The following is a 20989-nucleotide window of genomic DNA, read 5'->3' as shown; positions in this document are numbered from 1 at the left end:
ATTCCTTGTGTAATCTGAACAATTGCCAGGGCTCTCCTCAATGGAATATGCTTCTTCAACTCTTCCTTATCTGGTCTAACAGCTTGGGCTTGCATAAACATACTGTCGCTTTTTAGTTAGTGGCAGAAATCTCTTTCCTTCCTTGGCTGGAATAGAAGTTTAGGTAGAATATGTTTAGTTATAAAGTGTATCTTGCAGGAACAGTATCTCTGGGGCTTTGTTCTGTTGCCCTTCACAATAAATCTTAGTGTATTGCATTATGCTAAGATAATAGGGCAATTTAAATTCATCCTGAGAGTTCTTCTATTTCACTCTGCCCCAAAATATGTTCAGAAATTATGATATTAATTTTTTTTAAATCTGAGTTTTAATTGCAGTCCATTAGATGACTAGGAAGATGAGGCCATCACCATAGCTTCTTATAGCTGAGAGTTACTGGAAAGAAAGAAAATGTGTAGGGAAAAAAAGTGACCACATGAGCCTTCTTAGGATAATAGATATAATGGAGGATATTGCATTTTTCTTGTCTGCCTGATGGTATGTGGAAGAAGAAAAATTTTCATTTGTGTGCTTGCATCAGTTTCTCTGTCTCCTACTTTTTGCTTTTTGTCTTGCAGTATCCTTGGTAATAGCACAAGATTAATTACCATATGGGACACCAAATACACCTAGTATAGCTTGCTATATTCTTCTAGTTTCTGCTTTCTGCAGGATGTGGATTAATCACTTTCTCTTTCAGAAGTGTACCAGCCAAAGTTCCCTGATGTATTTCTTTACTTCACATTGATCATTCTTAAGCTATAGCTTCAGTTATTGCAAATATCAGTGAAGGATTGAAACTGATTGTAAATAGTATTCTGTGTCACTTGATTTATGATTTCAAACTATAATTCAATATGTCTGCTAGTGTAAATCATACTTGAAATAAAATGATTTTTTTTCCCCTTACTATGTTATGCTGCTCTTCATGTGAGAAGGATTAGGATTACTGTGTAGTGAATTTAATGAAATATTTAAGCATTTATTTTGAAATTAAGGACAAACTTCCAGTCTAATTTGGGAGGGTTTAAATATGAACAAATGAACCTGCCTGAATCAGGGATGTAGTGTGATAGCGAAGTGTTCTTTTGGGATTATGAAGAAATTTTTTTTTTTTTTGCTTTAGCCTTTGTGTTCAATGCCAGAAAGTACACAGCCCTTAAGAAAACTTAAGAACTACAATAGTGATAGTAGCTGCGATAGCGGTAGCAGTGTGTCAGAATCGGGAGAAGAAACTGAAAAGGAAGATCACAATGAAAAAAAAGAGAAAAAAGTTTCATATGATCTTGAAGAAAACAAATACAAATCTTTGGAACGATCAGGTAAGTTAAATGATCACTTTTCCAAGTAAGTCTGGCATTCACGATGAATTATATAAAATGCTTCAGTGTCTTAGAATGTATCAACTTTTGTAACTCAGGGTTAAACACTGGTTGGCTTGTTTCATCATCTTTAAAATCTTTTCTAAAGCAATGAAAACTAATTTAAAAAAAAGGCAAAAATAAATATTCTTTTGCCAAGAATGCTAAAGAGAAAAATACACCTGGGCTACACTTGGAAATGGTGTGAATGTTCCTCTTTGCTCTTAGATTTTTTTTTTTTTTTTTGAGCAGATTGTTATTTTTTTTCCCTGTAAAAGGTAGTCTTATTAACCTTGAATTTGCTGGAATATAGAAAGGATAAAGAGATGTATCTGGAGACGTACAGAAGGTAATATATTCCAGATGAGATCCCTGCACAGGTTTTTTTTGTGATTGTTTTCTTGCTTGCTGCTGCAGAGCATTAGTGTGAGTGTGTTCTGTTAAACATGGTAGATATAGCATGTTATTTTTTGTTTTAGTGGTGTATTGTCTCAAAGAATTTCATCATGTAATTGCACACACATAACGCTGCTTCTAAAATTTTATTTTTCATAGCAGCATCCTTTATTTAGCAGAAGACTGAATTAAAAAACTGTACAGCTATGCAGCAGCAGATGAGGGAACCAGATCTACAAATATGGGCTCCATCAACCAAATTTTCTCTCCTGCTTCCGTATTCTTACAGTCAGGAGGCCACGCATAGTAGCCACATACTTTTTGACCTATAGGGCTTATGCACTCTGTCATAAATCTGGGGCATGCTATAGAGGATTGTAGTCTACCTGATTAAAGCTGACTATGAGGAAGAAATAAATGTTTTTTATAGGGTATGTAAATTATGTATTATTAGAGGATCTGATGTGACTGACTGCTACATATATAGTTGTTAGTCAACATACATTATAGTACAACATATGTACACACATGTTGGTCATATATGTTGTTGGTTACAAAGACTGAACAATGGGTGTTAAAGGAATAATAAGTAATTGCATCATTCATTTAATTTGTCTGCAGGTAGAATGAACTGGAAGCCTTCGATTAAAAATATAAAATCTCCATCACATTCATCCCCCACATCATCCACAGGTCCAATAAGGCGTTCTGTAAGCTGCCCTCGTTCAATATCAATACTGACTATGCAGTCACAAGCAGCTGAGCAACGACCCTTTTCAGCCAAAGCATCTCTGCAAATCCAGCGTGCATCTTCAGTGAATAGGTCTCATTCTTTGAATCGCAGCCCATCTTCGGCCAGAGTCTCTCAGACACCCAGCTTGGGAACTATGCACTCTTCAGGGGTGAGTTACCACAGGAGCTGCATTCAGAATGTGTTCCATTTCTCTAAAACTCAATAAATACATTACTAATTTTTAAAATGTCAGAAAACTAGGTACTATAGTCAGTGCTATTTTGACAGAAACTCAGGAATATAAGATCTCTAGACCTGCATATGACTTAACAGTGAGCGCTAGCTGTGATGTTTCAGTGTTTCTGGTGCAGCAATACAGATGTCACGTTTTGTGAGAATGGAAATTCTAGAGTTTTTGTGACTGGGAAACCTGCTCTCCTAAATAGTTTTTTAAAGATGGAAAGAATTTTTACCTCTCCTAAAAAGTTTCTGTGATTTGTTTGGGGACTGCAGGTTCTGAAACAAGGATGTACCTACCTACAAAATCTTTACAGTAACAAAAATACATCAATATTTCAAAACCAGTGTATACTCCAACGGTAAATGTATTGTACCAGAATAAAACATTAGTAAGACTTTCTATAGGTGTCCATTGTAGAAGAAGGTGTAATTAATTTTCAACCTACTGTACTTAATTTGCATATAGTATACCACTGCAGTAGAGCTCTACTTCCAAAGTGAACGATTTAAAATTTATAGATAGTTCTTGTTGTCTTTAGGATTTGGCACTGCAATAACTGTCTCAGAAGCCGTCTTTGTTTTTAAAGTGAAGATAAAACTTACTTCATTTTGAAGCCTGTCCCTGAGACAGAAAAGCATTTAGACTCAGGTGGTCTAACTGGATAATTAATAGAATAAATAGATCAGATTAAATACTTCTAGCTATTTAGGATTTCTGTGGTTAGTTGTAATTTCACAATATGATTCTGAACCATACACTTTTTCCTTTTGTGACCAGACTGTCATCCTCTTTGGTACCTCCTTCACAACCCAGGCATTTCTTCTGTGTTTGCGTGGTGGACCACATATCCACTTATCCCTAGGCAGCGTTGGCTGGGATCGGTCCCCAGCCTCGTTCCGTATTGTACTGGGTGTTGGTGCCAGTGCATTTCCATTCATGCTTTGATGCCTGACCTGTATATTTCATCACCCAAATGATTAATCTGGAAATGGGGCAAAACAAATTGGCACTTTTAACCCATATTTGGAGCCTTTCTCTATTGTGGTGAGCTTTGATTGTGAGAAATGCTTTTGTAATGCTAATTAACTTGCTTCATAGTATTTACTATCTCTAATCATAATTTTTATCCAGTAGAACACTCATTGTCTGTTTTGCCTGTGAGGCTTTGTCTAAATGATGAAAAAGGATCCTGTGCTGACATCTTGTGAAGTACTCCTTAACATGGTTTTCCATCTTTAAAGTCAGCTAATAGAATTGGAAAGACATTTAGATTGTGTCTTCACCACAATGTGTTAAAGGTATTTTTTATCACATTAGCTATCTCAAGTTTAAAAAGTACCCTTTTATCATCAAGATGTACTCTGAGAGTTTAATGAGACAGGGCTAATATAGATTTTTCCGTTCACATTAACTCCATATCAAATACAAATTACAGAAAGATTAAAAACATTCTCTTACCATCTGACATTAAAAATGGGCTACTCACTTAAATTAACATTAGTAAGAAACCATACTCCCTCTTTCATTGTGAAAGCTCCACCACAGAAATGATCTTGATATGCAGAACAATTATGTTGGGTGATAGAGCTTAGGTCATGCTTCTTAAAATAATGTGAATAAAATTACTTACAGAATGGAACTACTCAGAATTTAGGACTGTATTGTGAATGGAACTCTGTTCATAATTATTTTTGCAACTAAGAATAATATACTATATATTACTGCTAGAGTAAAATTAAAATTGATAAATTCTAACTCACTAAGAAGAAACCATTTATGCGTGATAAAGTATTAGTTTATCTATCCTTTGGGCAAGAAAAGAGCAGTATATTGCCATTTTTGGAGGCTGCTGAGATCCAAATATACTAAAGGTATGGAAACTAAGTTTAGAATGAGCCATTTACAGTTGGGAATTACAGGCACATTATTATAGTGGTTATAAACAAAAGTGGATTTGGAAATATTTGCTATCTTATTTCAGCCACATTATTATATATCATATAGAAAAATATTGTTATGCTTGAAAATATTTGTCACTTACTTAAGCAAAAATATCCTTAAGTAAGCATTGTAGTTCTTACAAAATACAAAGATTTATAAATGCCTACAAATTTTGCATTTCACTCTTGAAAAGACATAAAATCAAGCCCAGTTAATATTGCAAATGCAAAAGTAAAGAAAGAGAATCAGAAATAATTCTAACTAGTGTCTAAGATTCAAAGAAAACCCCAACCCCCTCCAGAGATGGTCTTATGCAGACGCTGTAGGGGTTCAAGTTGGTGTTGGTATAAAAAGCACTGATATTTTAAGTAGAATGCTGGGCAATCGAAGACACTGTCAGAACCCCCACTGACCAGAGTAGGAGCAAAGTGTTCTTACTTTTTAGTGCTTCCTGAATTCTTGGCACAATGACGTATAATTGGCAGTTTCTGTTCAATTGTTGCAGTGAAGAACTGAAAGGAAGTTTTTATGACTAGTAATTTCTTTTCATTACGGTGAATTTAAATTCAAAGCCTGTTATCTAAATTTCAAATTTATATTTTAAATGGTGGGCATCATAAATATCAAATATGTATTTGTTTATTCTGTTTTAAACTTACATTTGAACTGTTTTTCTTGAATTTCTTGACAACTGTAAGTAATGGTGATGCATTAGTGTACAAGGCGTATGTGTGTATATCAGTTATGTATTAGGTATTATGTCTATCCACTTCAATAATAAATTTTATGTCACCCTATTTAGAATTTATTTTTGTCATGGAAACATCTTTCTTATGTGATCTAATGACACGCCTGAAGTTTTTCCTCTGCTTCATATTGGTTTTTAGAGTGAGTCCTTGCTGCAACAGAAAACAAAAGAGCAAGAAGTTGCTTTGACAAAAGAGACTCTTCTCATTATCAATGACATGAGAATGAAGTTCCCGGGTAAAACAGATGAAGAATCAGAATTAATTATAGAAGATGTAAGTATCTATAAATAAGAAAGAAGAATTACAGGCTAGACACTGTTTAGGCCACTAAAATGAAGAAAAGTAGAAAGCTCAATTTATGATTCATGAGCTCCTGTGGCCTTAAAACTTCCATAACTCAGGACAATTCAAAAGATTTCAAAAGCTTGGAGCTTTGCATACTTTCTGACCTTAAAAGAGCAGCGATGAAAACATTCCTATGTCTTTATAAAATATATGAGAGACAATCAGGAAGGTTAGGAAAATTCAGTTTTTCATTGTGGAGAAAGTTCAAACTTTTAAGTAAGCTAAAAAGAATGTTACAATTCATTAACAGTTTATATTTCATCTGATATTGTTAGTACAGATCCTGACATGTTTAACTTGCTCTTGAATAGGCATACTAGAGAACTCCGAATGGTATGCTGCAAGGCAAACTGGAAGTTTGCTCGTCATAAAGAACACCAGTCTCACTCTTTTTGGCTTGTCTAGTTTGCCAGCTTACCCTTTCTTATACATCCAACATTGTCCTGAGCCTCATCATGTGGTATCAAAGACTTGTGAAACAATGCCCGATCTAAAGGGCAATTAAAAAGCAACACCTAACATTCAGATATATAAGCAGAAAATACATGGTATCTAAATCCCTTTTAAATATCTAGTGGAAAGAAACTAACATCAGCTTGGAAAAGAAAAAAAAAAAAAAAGGTAGAAGTTCAGTCTAGTAGAGATATGGAGGGATCTAGTAGTTTAAATTAACACCTGTATTCTGAGGTAGTAAGCACAGTCCACAGTGTGTTAAAATTCATCTAATTCATTATCCGGTCGGAAATGTCCTTTGCTCTGTGAGCTTTCAAAATGTTGATTGCACCTCTAGTAATCTGTGCAACAACATCACAGTGGAAAGGAATTCTCCTATAATGATGTCTGATTTGGGTGATTCTGGAAGATAGCATTCATAACTAGCATATTTAGTTTCTCATCTTAGAATCAGAAATAAAATGCTTCATGGAATTTTCTCCTTCAGACATGTGGGAGTGTGTGTGCACTTACGTACGTATGGGAGTGTGTGTGTATGCACTCCATCTAGTGGTGCTTTCTCATAGAACGTTAGGGTGGTTATAAATGCACTTTCTTATTGAAGAATTCTTTTATAAATTTGGCCTTAAGCGGTTTCTGATGGGAAACAATATTTCATCATGGGAGGAAACAAGTAGTGGTATATTAGTTGGCAGCAAGGCAGACCTTGTCATAGGTCTGGAATAGAATAGAAAGATAAAATACCAAAACAAAAATAAAAATGTATGTTCACAGTTCAAGCTATTTTGGTAGCACTTAGACATCATAAAAGGAGAGTATTGCAGTTCATATATGATCATCTACAGAAAGGATGTTTTCAAGGTATGTCTAATGTCCTATATGCAGCAAAAACCCCTTGCTATTTAAATAGATTAACAGTTATGCATTGTTGAACTTATTGCTGTGTTCAAGGAATCCAAGCTGAGTCAGTCAAGACAAGTTTCTACCTGCTTTGTAGTGTATGACTGTCAGAATCAGGTGGAAGAGAGGGTGGGATTAAACTGAAAGATTGCACACGTCTTTGCAAACGTTCCCCGACACAAATTTGCAAATATTTTTCTGTTTCTTTTAGAGAAAAGTTCTTTTCACAGAGCTCTTTTAGATGCTCACACTTTTTAGCATTAGGAATGCTCATGAATGAAATGCCACATTTCAGTTGGTTTTATGTGTCTGTCTTTTGTGTTTTGCGATGACTACAGATTATGGATAATTGGAAGTATCATAAAACAAAAGTGGCATCCTATTGGTTAGTAAAACTGGATTCTGTAAAGCAACGAAAGGTAAGTGACGTATTTCATTTTCTGAAGATCATCTGAAGTAGATGCATAGCAGTATTTCTGCTGGTGTTTAGCAGTAGCTGGGAGTGTCTTGAGATGCTAAAATACTGGCTATTAATACTAACATATGTATGAATTAATTCCATTGCAAGAAATTATGTTGCTCCGTATTTAGACAAGCATAATCATCCTGTAATAATTTCAAAAACAATTTATTAAAAAATTAGTCTGCTGAAAGAAGAACAAACAAATAAATTAGTGCTTGCATACCTAATTTTTAGCAAACATTCTTACAAGTGTATCGATTCAGCAGATTTGATTGATAAGGGATAAACCAGTCAGCAGTTTCAGACCAGGCATATTAAAACTCCATTAGAGTTAGCGATATTGCATTGAGCCTTTGACCCACAGTATTACAACAGATCGTGCTGAATAAAAAATAGACCTGCCAAGCAAAGATTACTGACACTGTTATAATGTTCAACTAACTGGTTTAGTCTTGCAAAAGACTAATTATATTTGTTTATCATTCTCTCTTCACTCATCTGCTATCTAGGAGCTACTGTTGTGCATAGCATCTAAAGAGTTTTTAATCTGTTTAAAACCTGAGATACGGTAGCATGTCAGTCAAATCTGTATGTCACATGTCAGTCAAAATCATCTTCCCAGTGTAGTATTTATTTTCCTTAATGTAGCAGAAATTATATCTATTATTAATACTTTGGTGCCCCTAAAGCAGTATTTTTGGTCTTTCTCTGCCTCAGTCACTGGCACATTATGTGCATTAGCATATTAGTTCCAGGCATTTAATCTCTGTGTGTCTCAGTTTCGCAATCTATTTTTATAGACCATAAGAGAAAGTAACTTAATCAAAATGCTGCATACATGATAAATATTATAATTCGAAAAGGTTGGTAGATTGTTATAGAAGAATGGAAGAACGATTTCAGATCCTCATCTCAAATTACTTTTTATAAAATCAGCAGTATGATCCTCAGTCTTTCAAATTATATTTTATCGAATATTGCATTAAATGCTTGTATTTTCATACTGGACAGAGGAAACATGTCCATTTAATGTGACTTCATATGATAGAAATATATTTAACTATTCAAGTTAAGTTCAGATATTAAATGGAATATGTGTCCACACCGCTTTCTAAAACTAAATTAATCGTGACAAACTGAAGGAGAACTTGGAAATGTGGGAGGCTATAACTTAATCAAAATTCTTCTCAACCCATGTCAAATGGCAGCACAGATCTGTAATTTAGCAGAGTTATTTATCGTGCCATTGACAGGAATCAGTAGAGCAACCAGCTTCATTGGCTGAAATTGTGTTATTTTTGTTTGATACCTACAGCTGTTCTGCTGAATAGTCCTTTGCTTAAAATGATCTCTCACTTCTTTTTGATCACAGGAAAGAGTGCTGTAATCCCAATATGCATGCACGTAGATGTTTCCTATTGTGGGCATATGGCAGTTGCAGCCTTTTGCCCAAAACCAGAGAGAGTCTTAGTGGGGGGTTGTAGAAAATGGCGATACGGAGGAGAAGCTGCTGGGAGGGATGGAGGGAGGGAGGGATAGATACTTACACACATAGGTAACAGGGCCCAGAATTCACACTGCTGCTGCAACGGAGATCTCATTTTGCCAGCAGGAGTCTTTAGGATAGTTGGAACTGGTGGGGGATGTGTTGCTAGAGTTACTTTCTTTAACCTGTGATGCCACAAGTGTGGAAAGAAGTCACTGGGTTGGGCCCATCGTTGCAACTGAGACACAGGGCTTTCACACAAGACTGGTTAAAGTGTCTTTTTCAACCCTTCCCCACAGGTCATTCCTCAAAACTATGGGAAGGAATTGCCACAGGGAGAGGGATAAATCTGCTGTTTGAGGGGCTGAGGCTGTTTGCTACACATTCTTCAATTGCCCTTCCTAAGCTTCTTTTGGCCATCTGGCTTAACTTACCTGTGTCTGTCTGGGGTTTGGGGTGGTTTTGGGGTTTTTTTTTTTTTTTTACTTTCTTTTCAATCTAGTCAGAATTTTCTCCGTTAAGCGTTATTTCAGAAAGCCTACAATAAAGGGTGGTTCTGTCCTTTATTTGACTGACAGTCATGTAAAACCGAGGGCAGATGTACAAAGTCAGGATGATACAGGTTGATATGCCAGGTCATTATTAGCAAAAACTGCACAACCAGAAATGTGGATTTCTTTGCTCTTCTTGTGAAGACATCTTTTACAACTCAGGAGACACTTAATTCCTGAAGCACTAGTGGGCCCTTCATCTTTGCTTTCACTGGAAATTATTTCCTTTTTTTTTTTTTTAAAACTGCTTTTAACCTCAATCCCTTCAAGCAATCAGATAGTTATTCTTAGAAGGGTAGTTTATAAAAATGGATTAACTTTGACAATGACATTGCAGCCGAGGACTGCCAAATGTGTAAGCTTTCGCTGATTTGAAAGAAGTATGTTTTATATTCCAATGAGGTGGGTAAAGAAGTGAGCTCGAGGTGGAGAATATTTATGCAAGTAAGGAATCTGTCTCAAAGGTATCTTCTGCAGCTTTGTGAAATACAAACCAGAAACTCAGTCCCCTTCACTATACTTACTGGGAAGTTCTAAAACATGAGAGGAAAATACCTGGGCAATGTACTAGATTTCACAATATTAATCTCTGACAGGTATATTTTCTTAAGAATTATTCAATATGATGTAGAAAAATGAAACTCCTGCTCATATTCTTGGTGTCTAATATTCCAGCATTACAGCAGAGGTACAGGAGGCATTTAGAGGCAAGTTGAGAGTAAACTGATGAAATCGATACATGCTAAAATGAAATTTAGTCTCCCAAGACTTCTAGGAAAAAGAGACTTTTCTATGGAAGGAGTTGTGACTGCTTTGCATTACATCACTTTACCTAATTTCTTTAAAAGTGTTTTGATGGTTACCAGAGGGTCTGTACATCTTGTTTTGAATACGCTCTTTCATAACATCTTGTTCTGTTACACCTAGATAATTGGTTATGTTAAAGTAAATGATGTAAATTAAAGTAAACAGAAAGATGAAGGCAAACTAGGGAAATTAACTTAGAAAAATGGGGATGCAGGTTTCATGAAGTTCCAGCTCTTGTGCAATGCTTTGTCTCTTTTCTTAAATGGATGATTGAGGCCATGTTTGCAAATTAAGAACAATTAACTGGAACATTTTCCCCTCTGGTGTATTGGCCATATCAACACAGTAAAAACAGCAAGAAAGTTTTTTTTCCAGCGTACCTGGCAGTCTGCAGCTTGCTCTAAGATGGCAAGGTTCAGTCCTTAGCTTTCTTCAACTCCAGGTGCCAAAGTAAAAGCAAATGCTGCACAATTGGCATCATAGTTCTTAGTACACGTCTTTTGGACTGGTGAGAAAAACTGTATGGGGTGGAATTGTTCTGTGTTACCCAGGGAGATAAATTGCTATTAGTCAGTGTAACATTGCAAAGAAATGTATGGTCAATCCTGTATGTAATTTAGGGACTGAATTGGTTCAAATGGATGGATACAATCACAGCTACTGGCCGTCTGTGTGGGAAAGCCTTAGGTGAGACTCAAGGAAAAGGCTGCTTGAGAGGCATGAAGAGAGTAGGCTAACGCTGCTGAGGGAATGTCTGAAAATCTGGACCCATTCCACAAGTGCGGGGCAGTCCAGAACCTGCGTTTAGCTCCTGTAGTCAGTGAACAACATCACCATCCTTAGGTTCTAATTTACTCTTTCTATCTCAATTTTTGGGAGGAAGAGACCACAGGTGTGGTTTTCGTGTGTTAGGCACCTGCATTCGTAAAGATTCCCAACAGAGAGGACAGCATTGTATTCACGTTGGGTGCATATGTGCATGGAATTAGTGCAAGACCTATGCATGCAGACTAATCCTAGGTCTTCAAAAAAGAGCATAAATAACATGTAAATGACACATTTCATCAAGGTTGTCGTTATTTGCCATCTATAGACTTTCTGCCCATTAAGCATTTCTTTTTACTGCACAGCTCCATTGTGCTATTGCAAGCATTTTATTTATTTGTGCTTTGTTTCCTTTATCATGTCTAATCAGACTATTTACAAACAAGAGTTTGTTATGCAGGACCAAAAAAATCAAAGTTCTACACCATGCTTCCATACTTTACTGTTTTACTAAATCCCCTCCACCTTTTGAGAGTCAGGTGTTTAACCACGTGAATCAGTTTGTCATGCACAGCTGAAAGTTTCCTGGGCAAGTATTGTACCTTCTAAATCTGAGAATTTGCAACATCCTGTACCAAACAGGTGAAAACCTCCATCGGTTCACCACCCACTTGAGTCTGACAGGATTTTTGGAAGATGCTGTTTTGTGAAAGAGACAGTAAGGGTGTCTCCTTTACAGGAAATCACGTTGACTTTTTTGTTAATAGGTTACATGCACCATAGACTTTTTTTTTAGGACAGATTTGACACTGTTCAGAGTGCCAGTGTGGGGACTAAATACTACTTTGGTCACAAAACTGTTCCCTGTTGTACTAATAGTATCTAATCAGACAGAAGCCAAGGCACTCTGGAGCCTGTTTCTCTCCAGTGATTGTGGAGGGAACTTAGAGGCCTGACTTAGGAGAACGTACAGATGTTTAAAAGCAGATGAATCCCACCTTCCATGTCCAAATTCAGTAGGATGTGCAAAGGTGCATCAAAGAGGAGTCTGATGAGTTGGATGCTGAGTTGCATGCGCAACTGCCTCTAAATGTGTGCGCGTGCACTGAGTAGCTAAGACTTACTGGGTAAAACTCTCAGTGCTATACTGAATGCAGTTTAGCGTTTTGTTCACCCATATCTTTACACGCTTGCATTTAAATGTAGTCCGTATATATATATATAAAAAAAATAAATCCATTGCGTTTCTATAAACATTGCTGTTTTACATATGTTGCTGGTTATTTTCTTTCTTACTGATTTCACTACACTGTTTCCTGCATGAAAGGTAAACTAAAATGGTTTGATCTAAGGTAACACTGAGATTCAACAGACATTAAACCAAAAGCAGCTTGTAGCTTTTCAGGACATTTTAGTTCTTTATAAAATAGATGGTATTTTAAAAGGGAGGAGTAAAAGAAGAGATAATCTTCAAGTATATAATATTTGGGTTGTGAATGATGTTGCTTCTAGTCTGTAATTGTGTCCATTTTGTTTCTTTTTAAACTCTTTCTGTCATTTAAACAAGCTAGTATTGAACAGACTGACAAAAGTAGAAATGGGCTTTTGTGTAATAAAAATAAAATATTTTGATTTGGTTTTGCAAAATGTTGTCGACAGAAAAAGCATATCATAGAAGTTTGCTGATGAATGCACAGAAATGAAACATAGACATCTGTGGGAACTTATAGCTATGCAGTCATCTGTGCGTGTTTGTGTGTGTGTGTGCGCGCGCGCAGTGAATCAGCGAACAGTTGGTTTTAGGTTTTGCAATATGCCTTTGCTTTGATTTGCCTGGAATACTCTATCCTAGGTTTTGGATATAGTCAAGACAAGTGTTCGTACAGTTCTACAGCGTGTCTGGAAGGCTCCAGACATTGAAAATTTACATCTGTACCGTCTCTTTAACCGTGTGTTTAGTCGCTTGCTTTGGAGCCATGGTCAAGGTCTATGGAACTGTTTCTGTAATTCAGGGTAAGCCTATTTTTCTTATCCTAGTCTTCTTCATAACTTCACAATTACAATCACCGCTGGCATACTTTGTTTCTCATTTTCGTTCAAGAGAATGCTGTAATACATTGAGCTTGTTTTAAAACCATCTAAAGATACAGTATAATTAGAAATCTAATAATCTAGGCCAACCATTTCAGTAACGGAATCAGACATTTAGAAATTTATTTACAAATATAATAGTGTAAGGAAAAAATCAAATTTTCCAAATATCTGAGCTTTAGGTCAACTCTTTCATTGGGTGGTGCACAATTTTGAGGCCAGACCACTGCAAGTGTCAAATGTGGGCTTACCATCAACAGAAATCATTGCCATATCTATTTGAGCTCAAGATTTACAAGGAAAGAATGCAGTCATTTGTCATATGTTGAGAATACGTGTAATGCACTTGTTAATGGTTTCCCAACAAAATGGATGACAAGAAGAAGAGGGTATGCATCTGAGAGTATGCAAAAGGTCATCGGTTTTTTGGGCTCTTTTACCATTGTCTTCTCCTTGATGGAGGCATGTTGTTGTGCAAGCTGTTAGGAGTCTTCACTTTTTTTTTCACTGAGACAGACCATGGGAACATGCAGATGTCAGCCTTAACATTTGCTAGAGGTGGGTATTGGGAATGCAGCACACTCCAAAAGTTCAAGTAGGGAGAGAAAAGGTTTCTGTGTTTCCAATCTGAAGCTTTTTCTTTTTTTTTAATAATCCTCAGCAGCTGCAGGGTCCCTTCTTCATGCCAACAGAGGTGTGTGAAGTCTTGAGTCCAAGCTCAATTTTTTATTGTCATAAATATAATAAATACCTTCCCTTTCAATAATGCTGTTATTATTTTGAATTTTATTTCTAGTGTGCAAATCTTCTAATATGCATGAAAATGTTCATTTTGGATTTTTTTCCTCTATAAAAAATGGTTTTTGTTTAAAACCTTTGAACAACTCTGCTGCTCACTTGGCTTGGGAGAAGAGTTCAATGAAGAGTAGGATTTCTCATCTAGCAATAATTTCATTCATGTAGAACAGGACTCTGCTGACTCCAAAGTGGAGCAAAATTCTTTGAGAAAGGTCCAATTCCTTGTAAGAGGAGTTGCTGTGTAAAAGATTCTAAAAATACTGTAAAAGTAATATACAACTATCCAGTATGTGTAGGGATCACTCTGCATGTAATATACTTAATACAGAATGCACAGAAGAAAACGGAAAGGCTGTTTGTACCTTCCCACTATGTTGTTTATGCAATTACAAGCATCCTTCTTGCCATGTAATACACAACAGACAACTCATGACAGCACCTCTGTAGCAGAGAGGCCAACTGCTCATCACTCTTCCTTAGAGTTCATTGTGGCATTTTAAAGACCAGATTGGAACAAACATAGCGCATGTGTAGAATTTGGGGAAACATGTTGGGAATGTGCTACTTCGGAAACAACATAAGTATATGAAAATATACTCAGTATAGTACTTTGACTATTCATAAGATAGTTGTCTTGGGAGAAGGACAGAGCTAATGGCCTTAAGGTTTCCTCATGCTGCTTAGATCTCTGCTAGGCATATGCTGTTTTAGCAAAAAGAATGACCAAAGAAACAAAGAATACCTCAGTGAAATAACTGTGATGTAGATGGTTTCATAAAGCTACATTTGTTTTACCGTATAATAAACAATTAAAATTAATAAAGAGAAAACTGGTAGAACCAGTTGACTTCAGATGGTTATAAAAAGAATAACCCATAATTAACAATATTGCACAATCAAGCATAATACTCTTTTTTGGATCTGGTGAGGACTCCATGATTTCTTACTAACGTACGGAGGCTAAAGTTACAGCAGAACAAATTAAGCTTCCTTAGGTAACAGTACTCTGATCCCTGCTGACTGCAGTATAATGGAGTATGAAGTGAGTCTGTGTAGCACATGGAGGAGGTTGCACTGGCACATTTATATGAAAGCTCATTAAACTTCACGTATATATTTCCAAATCTCAATCTTTGTTATTAGGGTAACTGTATACCACTATGTTCATAATCGGCCATAGTTATAGCAGGCCACATATTATTCTTCACTGATAAAATACCTCATAACTGTAGGAAAGTGATCACAGACCTCAAAGCCCAGAACTTAAGGAATTTATCAGGAGAGTTTCTTCCACAAGATTTTGGAGATTTATGGATTGAATTAGAATATAATTATGTGTAGCACTGTGAATCTGTTGAATGAATGTAATACTTAGAACTTCATCTTGGTGCTTTCTACCAACCATCACATGACTTCACGAGGAAAGAATGAAGACAATAGATTCATTTCCATGTGAAAATACATGTGGAAAGTTCCCAGACAGGAAACAATATTGAGAAAAATATATTAAAGAAAATAGTAGCTCTTCAAGTGGTAGAATCATTCTGTTTATGAAATGAAACAATTTTGATGCCTTATAAACAATATTCTTAAACAATTCATTATATGGATAATAATTAACAAGAAATGCTTGCATCACTTGCAAATTATGTGTGCAGTGGAAATTCTGTGAGACTGAACAGTTTCAGCTGGAACATATTATCTACACTGAGGAGCCAGGCTGAAAAATCAGTTAGCAATCCATACAGCTTATCTTTTAGTCATTAATGCTCATAATTCCATCCTAATATGGCGTAATTTAAAAAATCTCACTAGGCAGAAGTAAGCTTGCTCGTTCTTTGATGTTGTTTTAAGGACAAACTTCCTACACCAGGGATGTGAAATCTGCTGCTGATCTCAGTGGACAAGGCTAAATCACCTTGGATGTTATGTTGAAGCCAGATGCAGCAAATTTTCCTCACTCTTTGAAGTGCTTCTTTCATAAACAAACAAAAACCCTCAAGCTTACAAACCATCTGTGCTACTGGATAATGTTTTGACCGAAAAAAAGTCTTCACAGGGACCATGTTGCCTTTAAAACGGATGCAATGGTCTGTAATCCGGTCAGAATTTTGCACAAAGAGAAGTGTTGAGGTGTATGCAAAGAACTACTGTCATCTTCTGTGGTAAAACATACCTGGTTTACATTGGTATGGTAGGGTTTGGGGTTTTTTTTGGAAAGAGAAATGGCTTATTAAGAAAACAAAAGCATGATGGTCTGCATTTCAGAAAGGAATGCTTCTGTAGATACACTTTGCAAGTTGCACTTAATTGTAGATTGACCAGATGGAATAATAAGTAGTATTTGAATGACTGAACTGAGAAAATCTCCTCATATGAATATTTGGATAAGGAAGCAGAGCACATACTAATCTCTTGTAAATTAATTTCATATTTGTTTCTTAGTATCTTGTACTTAAATTAGAAGAAGAATATTATTATATTTAGAAATAATTTATTATTTTCATTAATTCCTTTAATATCACATCACATTTGCATTCAGGTGGTAGCCTGTTAAAAATAGTGGGTTTTGTTATTCCTGTTGTAAGACACATATACAATTATGTGACAGTAAATCTTTATGTGCTAAACCTAAGTAATGGCCCTATAAATGCTTTAGGGAACAAACCAAGTGAAAAACGGCTGTGAACATTTCACATATGAGGATTAACTTCTTAATTTGTGTTTTGGACTCAGCATCTGCCAGCATTTGTGTTAAATAGTATAGACCTTTCCTGTAAACAGGCAAGGTCATGCTTTTTGTCTTGTTCCTCTACTGTTAATTCTGCTATAAAGCAGTAAAGCTCTCGGATTGCAATTTGTGACAGAAAAGCTGAAGTCGTGTCTTTTTCCATAACAGGAACTCGTGGGAAACCATATTCAGTAAAAGCACAGAAGTGGTGACTCCTGAGCAACTCCAGTGTTGCCAACGAATAGTACAGCTTTGTAAACACTGCCTGCTGGTGGTTTACAAATATTCATCGGATTCAAGAGGATCCCCAACTGGGATTAGCCCCCACTGGGATGATACAAGGTATACATTTCATATTCTCTTCCAAAATTAGAAGTATAAAGGATAATATTGGAACACGTTTCAGTCTATGTTGCTACCACTACACTTTAAGCCTAATTCACTGTGTATTTAAAAAAGCAAACCCCAAAAGGCAAAACTCCTAACATCTCCCTGGATCCTGAGTTTGCGTTATTCTAATCTCTCTAGCCCACTCACGGAGTGCTACTAAAAGACGACTAGATATACGCATCTTGTGTGAAACTACGCTTATTGAAGTCTTGGTTGCCTACTGCCCATGTAGCTGCAGCAAAGCCTTTCCATAAAGTGAACTGAAAATTTCCTTTCTTCCCCTTCTCAGATCCCTCAAAGTCACTGATTCCAGATTTGCATTCCTAGAGGTATCCTAACATGTGTGATACTTCTGGCTTCACATTCGCAGTGGGATGCTATAGGGGCACAGCTCCAGCCAAGAGTCAGGTAAGTGCCATCTGATTTACTGTATTGCACAGTTTTGCAAAGTTGATTTCCAAAACCTACAGATTGAAAGTTTTATTATTTCATCTTACAGAGCATAAATATATTTTCAAACCTTGCAAAACAGCATCATATAGTAAAAAAATTATTTGGCACTTACCTGATTCTCCGTGGGCTGGTTTAGTTCTCCAACCAGATACAATAGGGATTATAATATTGTCAGTATAGGGATTACTGAAAATGCTCCAAGTGTGGGAGTCGACGATCTGCAATTTAACAGGCGTAGGTGGAGAATTAAATGTAAGTTTCAAATTACTTAAGTTCCATGCTGTATCTGTAATGGCAATTTGAATTATTATGTATATAAACTTACAAATTCTTTGTTTATATAAAACATCATACAGACATTATTTCATAGAAGGGCTTTATGAGTTAAATATTACATGAAAAGCAAGCTTTTGATATATTATCTGTTAAACTTATTTTATGACTTAATTGCTTACTTGCTATATCTCAGACTAGTTATTTGATACACTGAACCCATTTGTTATTGTCCTGTGGATCTTAAGGCACTCTAACATAATTTAAAACCAACCAGGAACTGAATTTGTTTGGTCACAGCAAAAGCAGAAGTATGTGAGCCACAAAACAAATCATGTTTGATATTAACATCTACTGAGCTATAGCAGGAGTATGGTAAAGTCATGTGGATTAGCTAAGACTAGAAAATCTTCAGCCTTGAAGTTTTTATTGCTTTTACTGTTAATACTACAGAAAATTTTTCATCATGACCAACCACAAACTATTCAACCTGATAGGATTACTCTAATGTACTGCAGCTAACAGGCTTGCATTTGGAAAGCAATGAAGGGGATGGTCCAATAGAACTCGCTCATCTCCAGTTTCTGTGTTTCTTTGGATGCTGAATGGAAGTTGATTCATAGATTTCACAGGCTAGAGGAATCTAAGCCCTCTCTATCCTAACTATCAGCATGTCTTCCGCAATGGGGTGTCATGACAACTCTGATTGATTAAAGTTACAGTTTTTGTATTAATCTCCACAAATGTTACATCTATACCATGGATACAGCAATATGCTAGTTAACCATGATATTCTGAATTTGTGAAATGAAAGAGCCGTATGGAAATAAATACTCTTGCCCATTATGCCCCACAATTGCAAGGTAATGAACTATTTTTCTAGAAATGGGAGAACCACAATACTATTTCACTTTTCATCTAGGTTTCTGTTTTTAAATGATATAAGAGTCTGCACTACTAATAATAGTTTTCTTGACTCTGTAAAATTGTGTGAAGCACAAGAAGAGATCAGAGTGAAATTTAATAAATGTACAAGAAGTCAAGACTTTATGAAATCTAATTTGAAGAACTTTGTTTTTTCTGAGCACAAACCAATTTTTTTGTTTTGTTTGTGTTTATGAAACAAATGTTTGTGAAGCTAAAGCTTTCAAGGATTACAAATAGATACCTCTTTAGCTGGGAAAATTTATTTATACAGGGAGAGAGAAAAAGATAATGAAAGCAGCCACAGAGTTCTTTTCTCACTTTTCAGATTTGTTCTCAGTCCCATCTCCTAACTGTAAATCCACTATATGTCATGAAGAGAATGAATAGGAGTATTAATGTAAATGTGTATTAATGTCATTTTTTTCCTCACAAATAAGTGTAAAGAAAACAATAGGAGAGAAAAAATCTCTTTAAAATAATAGCTAAAATTAAACTGTGTAAAAAGTCAGACTTTTTGATAAATTCACCTGTGTCACAGAATTAAAAAAAAAATGCCATCTACTGTTAGATCCTTACAGCTTGCTAACTAATCTGATCTATTACATGGCATGTTCTCTGGGAAGCATTAGAGTTTTTTACTGTATCGTCAAGCAAAGGCAGGACTCAGTCTGGTGACATAATGAACTGTCAAGCTCACCACCAACCCATACCAAATCAGACTTTAATTTTTTGTGAAATGTTTTAAAAAAATATATCGGTGATAATATTTTTATCGTAATAGCTTTTCTCAAAGCTTAAACAAACCAAATGTGTACACTTTCTTATATAGATCGTCTCCCATTGACAGTGTGATGCTGTTTCTATCTGTGTAATTAGTAGGATCAGTCTTTTAACTTATTCATCATTAATCAATATGATTCACTAGAATGGTGCAACAATTTTTGAGCAATAATTCATACAATGTGTTGTGTCAATTCATCCTAACATTGACATGTTTCATTATGAAACTCTGATATAGTGCGGATGTTATTTTTGCACAGTTACTGTGCTCATCTAATGACTTCTGCAATTAACTATTAGGAAATGATAACATGAAAAGATTTAAGAATGAATATTAGGCGTATGATAAATTGTTGTTTGTAGTATTACATAAAATACAGGCAATATAGTTGCCTGAATTGAAAAGGTAAATAGTCACTGATGTGACTTACTAGGCTGTAGCATCATTTCTTGCTTTACTAGACTAGTGATGATAGCACGTCTATTTTTAGAGAATTAGAGCTGGAAACCAAAGCGGAAAATTTCTGGTTTTTCCCTATTCAGCTTTTTACAACTTAACTTTCTATAAGCTGGTTAACATCAATTGCAGTTTTTACCCAGTTTAAATTGAATAAATAGTACTATAATAATAGAGAATGATGGGCGAAGTATTGATTTTTGGTAGTAGTGTTACGCAGGATGCCATTGTTTTATTTATCTGCTTGCTTTAAACATAAAGGACTGGAAACATGTTTGCTCCTCATACAACATCTTGAAATTTTGCTAAGGGTTTCTCTGACATTAGATCCATTTCCCGAGTTAGCTAGTGCCTAATGCCCTCTATGTTTTAGAAATAGTATTTGTTGTACATAATTTCTTGCATACAAGGATTTTAAGGTATGGCGCATGAACAAATAACTCTTCTGCTCTTGAATGTCACTTTGCCTGTAAATTCTGCTATATTTTTTTCATATCCTTTCTAGGTATTTATTGCCAGGACCTTCACTGTTCATCATGAAATCATCCTTGTCCAACCTTAGCTGCAGTTCCTCTGGAATGCCTCGCCCTAACATTTTGTTCACACACAGATACAGTCACTTGTGAAGCAAAAGGAAAGTTCCTGCTCTTTGTATATAATGGCACTCCATTTTTTTTTCAAATTAAAATTTGTGATGAAGCTAAATATAAGCACTGTTATATATTTACTACCATATTAAGATAACGTTTAGCTGAAAACCTACTGTATAAGCATAGCTCTTCTGGAAACGTAATAAACCTTGTTAAGTTGTTTACACACACATGTGAATGTGTAGATCTTGCTAGGTTTATAAGTAATT

The 20989-nt window shown here is 35.7% G+C and overlaps 1 protein-coding gene across 1 annotated transcript in view; it reads left to right on the top strand.

Annotated features, from left to right (window-relative positions):
- The window catches only part of TTLL7 (tubulin tyrosine ligase like 7), a 52859-nt gene extending 32103 nt beyond the window's left edge, over positions 1 to 20756 (top strand). The window contains exons 14-21 of the mRNA XM_075710528.1: positions 1166 to 1361; positions 2418 to 2698; positions 4012 to 4068; positions 5599 to 5733; positions 7497 to 7577; positions 13083 to 13243; positions 17019 to 17192; positions 20636 to 20756. Of these exons, the coding sequence (XP_075566643.1) occupies positions 1166 to 1361; positions 2418 to 2698; positions 4012 to 4068; positions 5599 to 5733; positions 7497 to 7577; positions 13083 to 13243; positions 17019 to 17192; positions 20636 to 20756 (1206 nt within the window). The remainder of the gene's footprint in view (positions 1 to 1165; positions 1362 to 2417; positions 2699 to 4011; positions 4069 to 5598; positions 5734 to 7496; positions 7578 to 13082; positions 13244 to 17018; positions 17193 to 20635) is intronic.
- Positions 20757 to 20989: the final 233 nt, after the last annotated feature.

This window comes from Pelecanus crispus, chromosome 5 (genome assembly GCF_030463565.1).
Source record: "Pelecanus crispus isolate bPelCri1 chromosome 5, bPelCri1.pri, whole genome shotgun sequence".
NCBI classification, from domain to species: domain Eukaryota; kingdom Metazoa; phylum Chordata; class Aves; order Pelecaniformes; family Pelecanidae; genus Pelecanus; species Pelecanus crispus.
The sequence above is the reverse complement of the archived record's forward strand: the minus strand, read 5'-3'. Positions and strand labels throughout refer to the sequence as shown.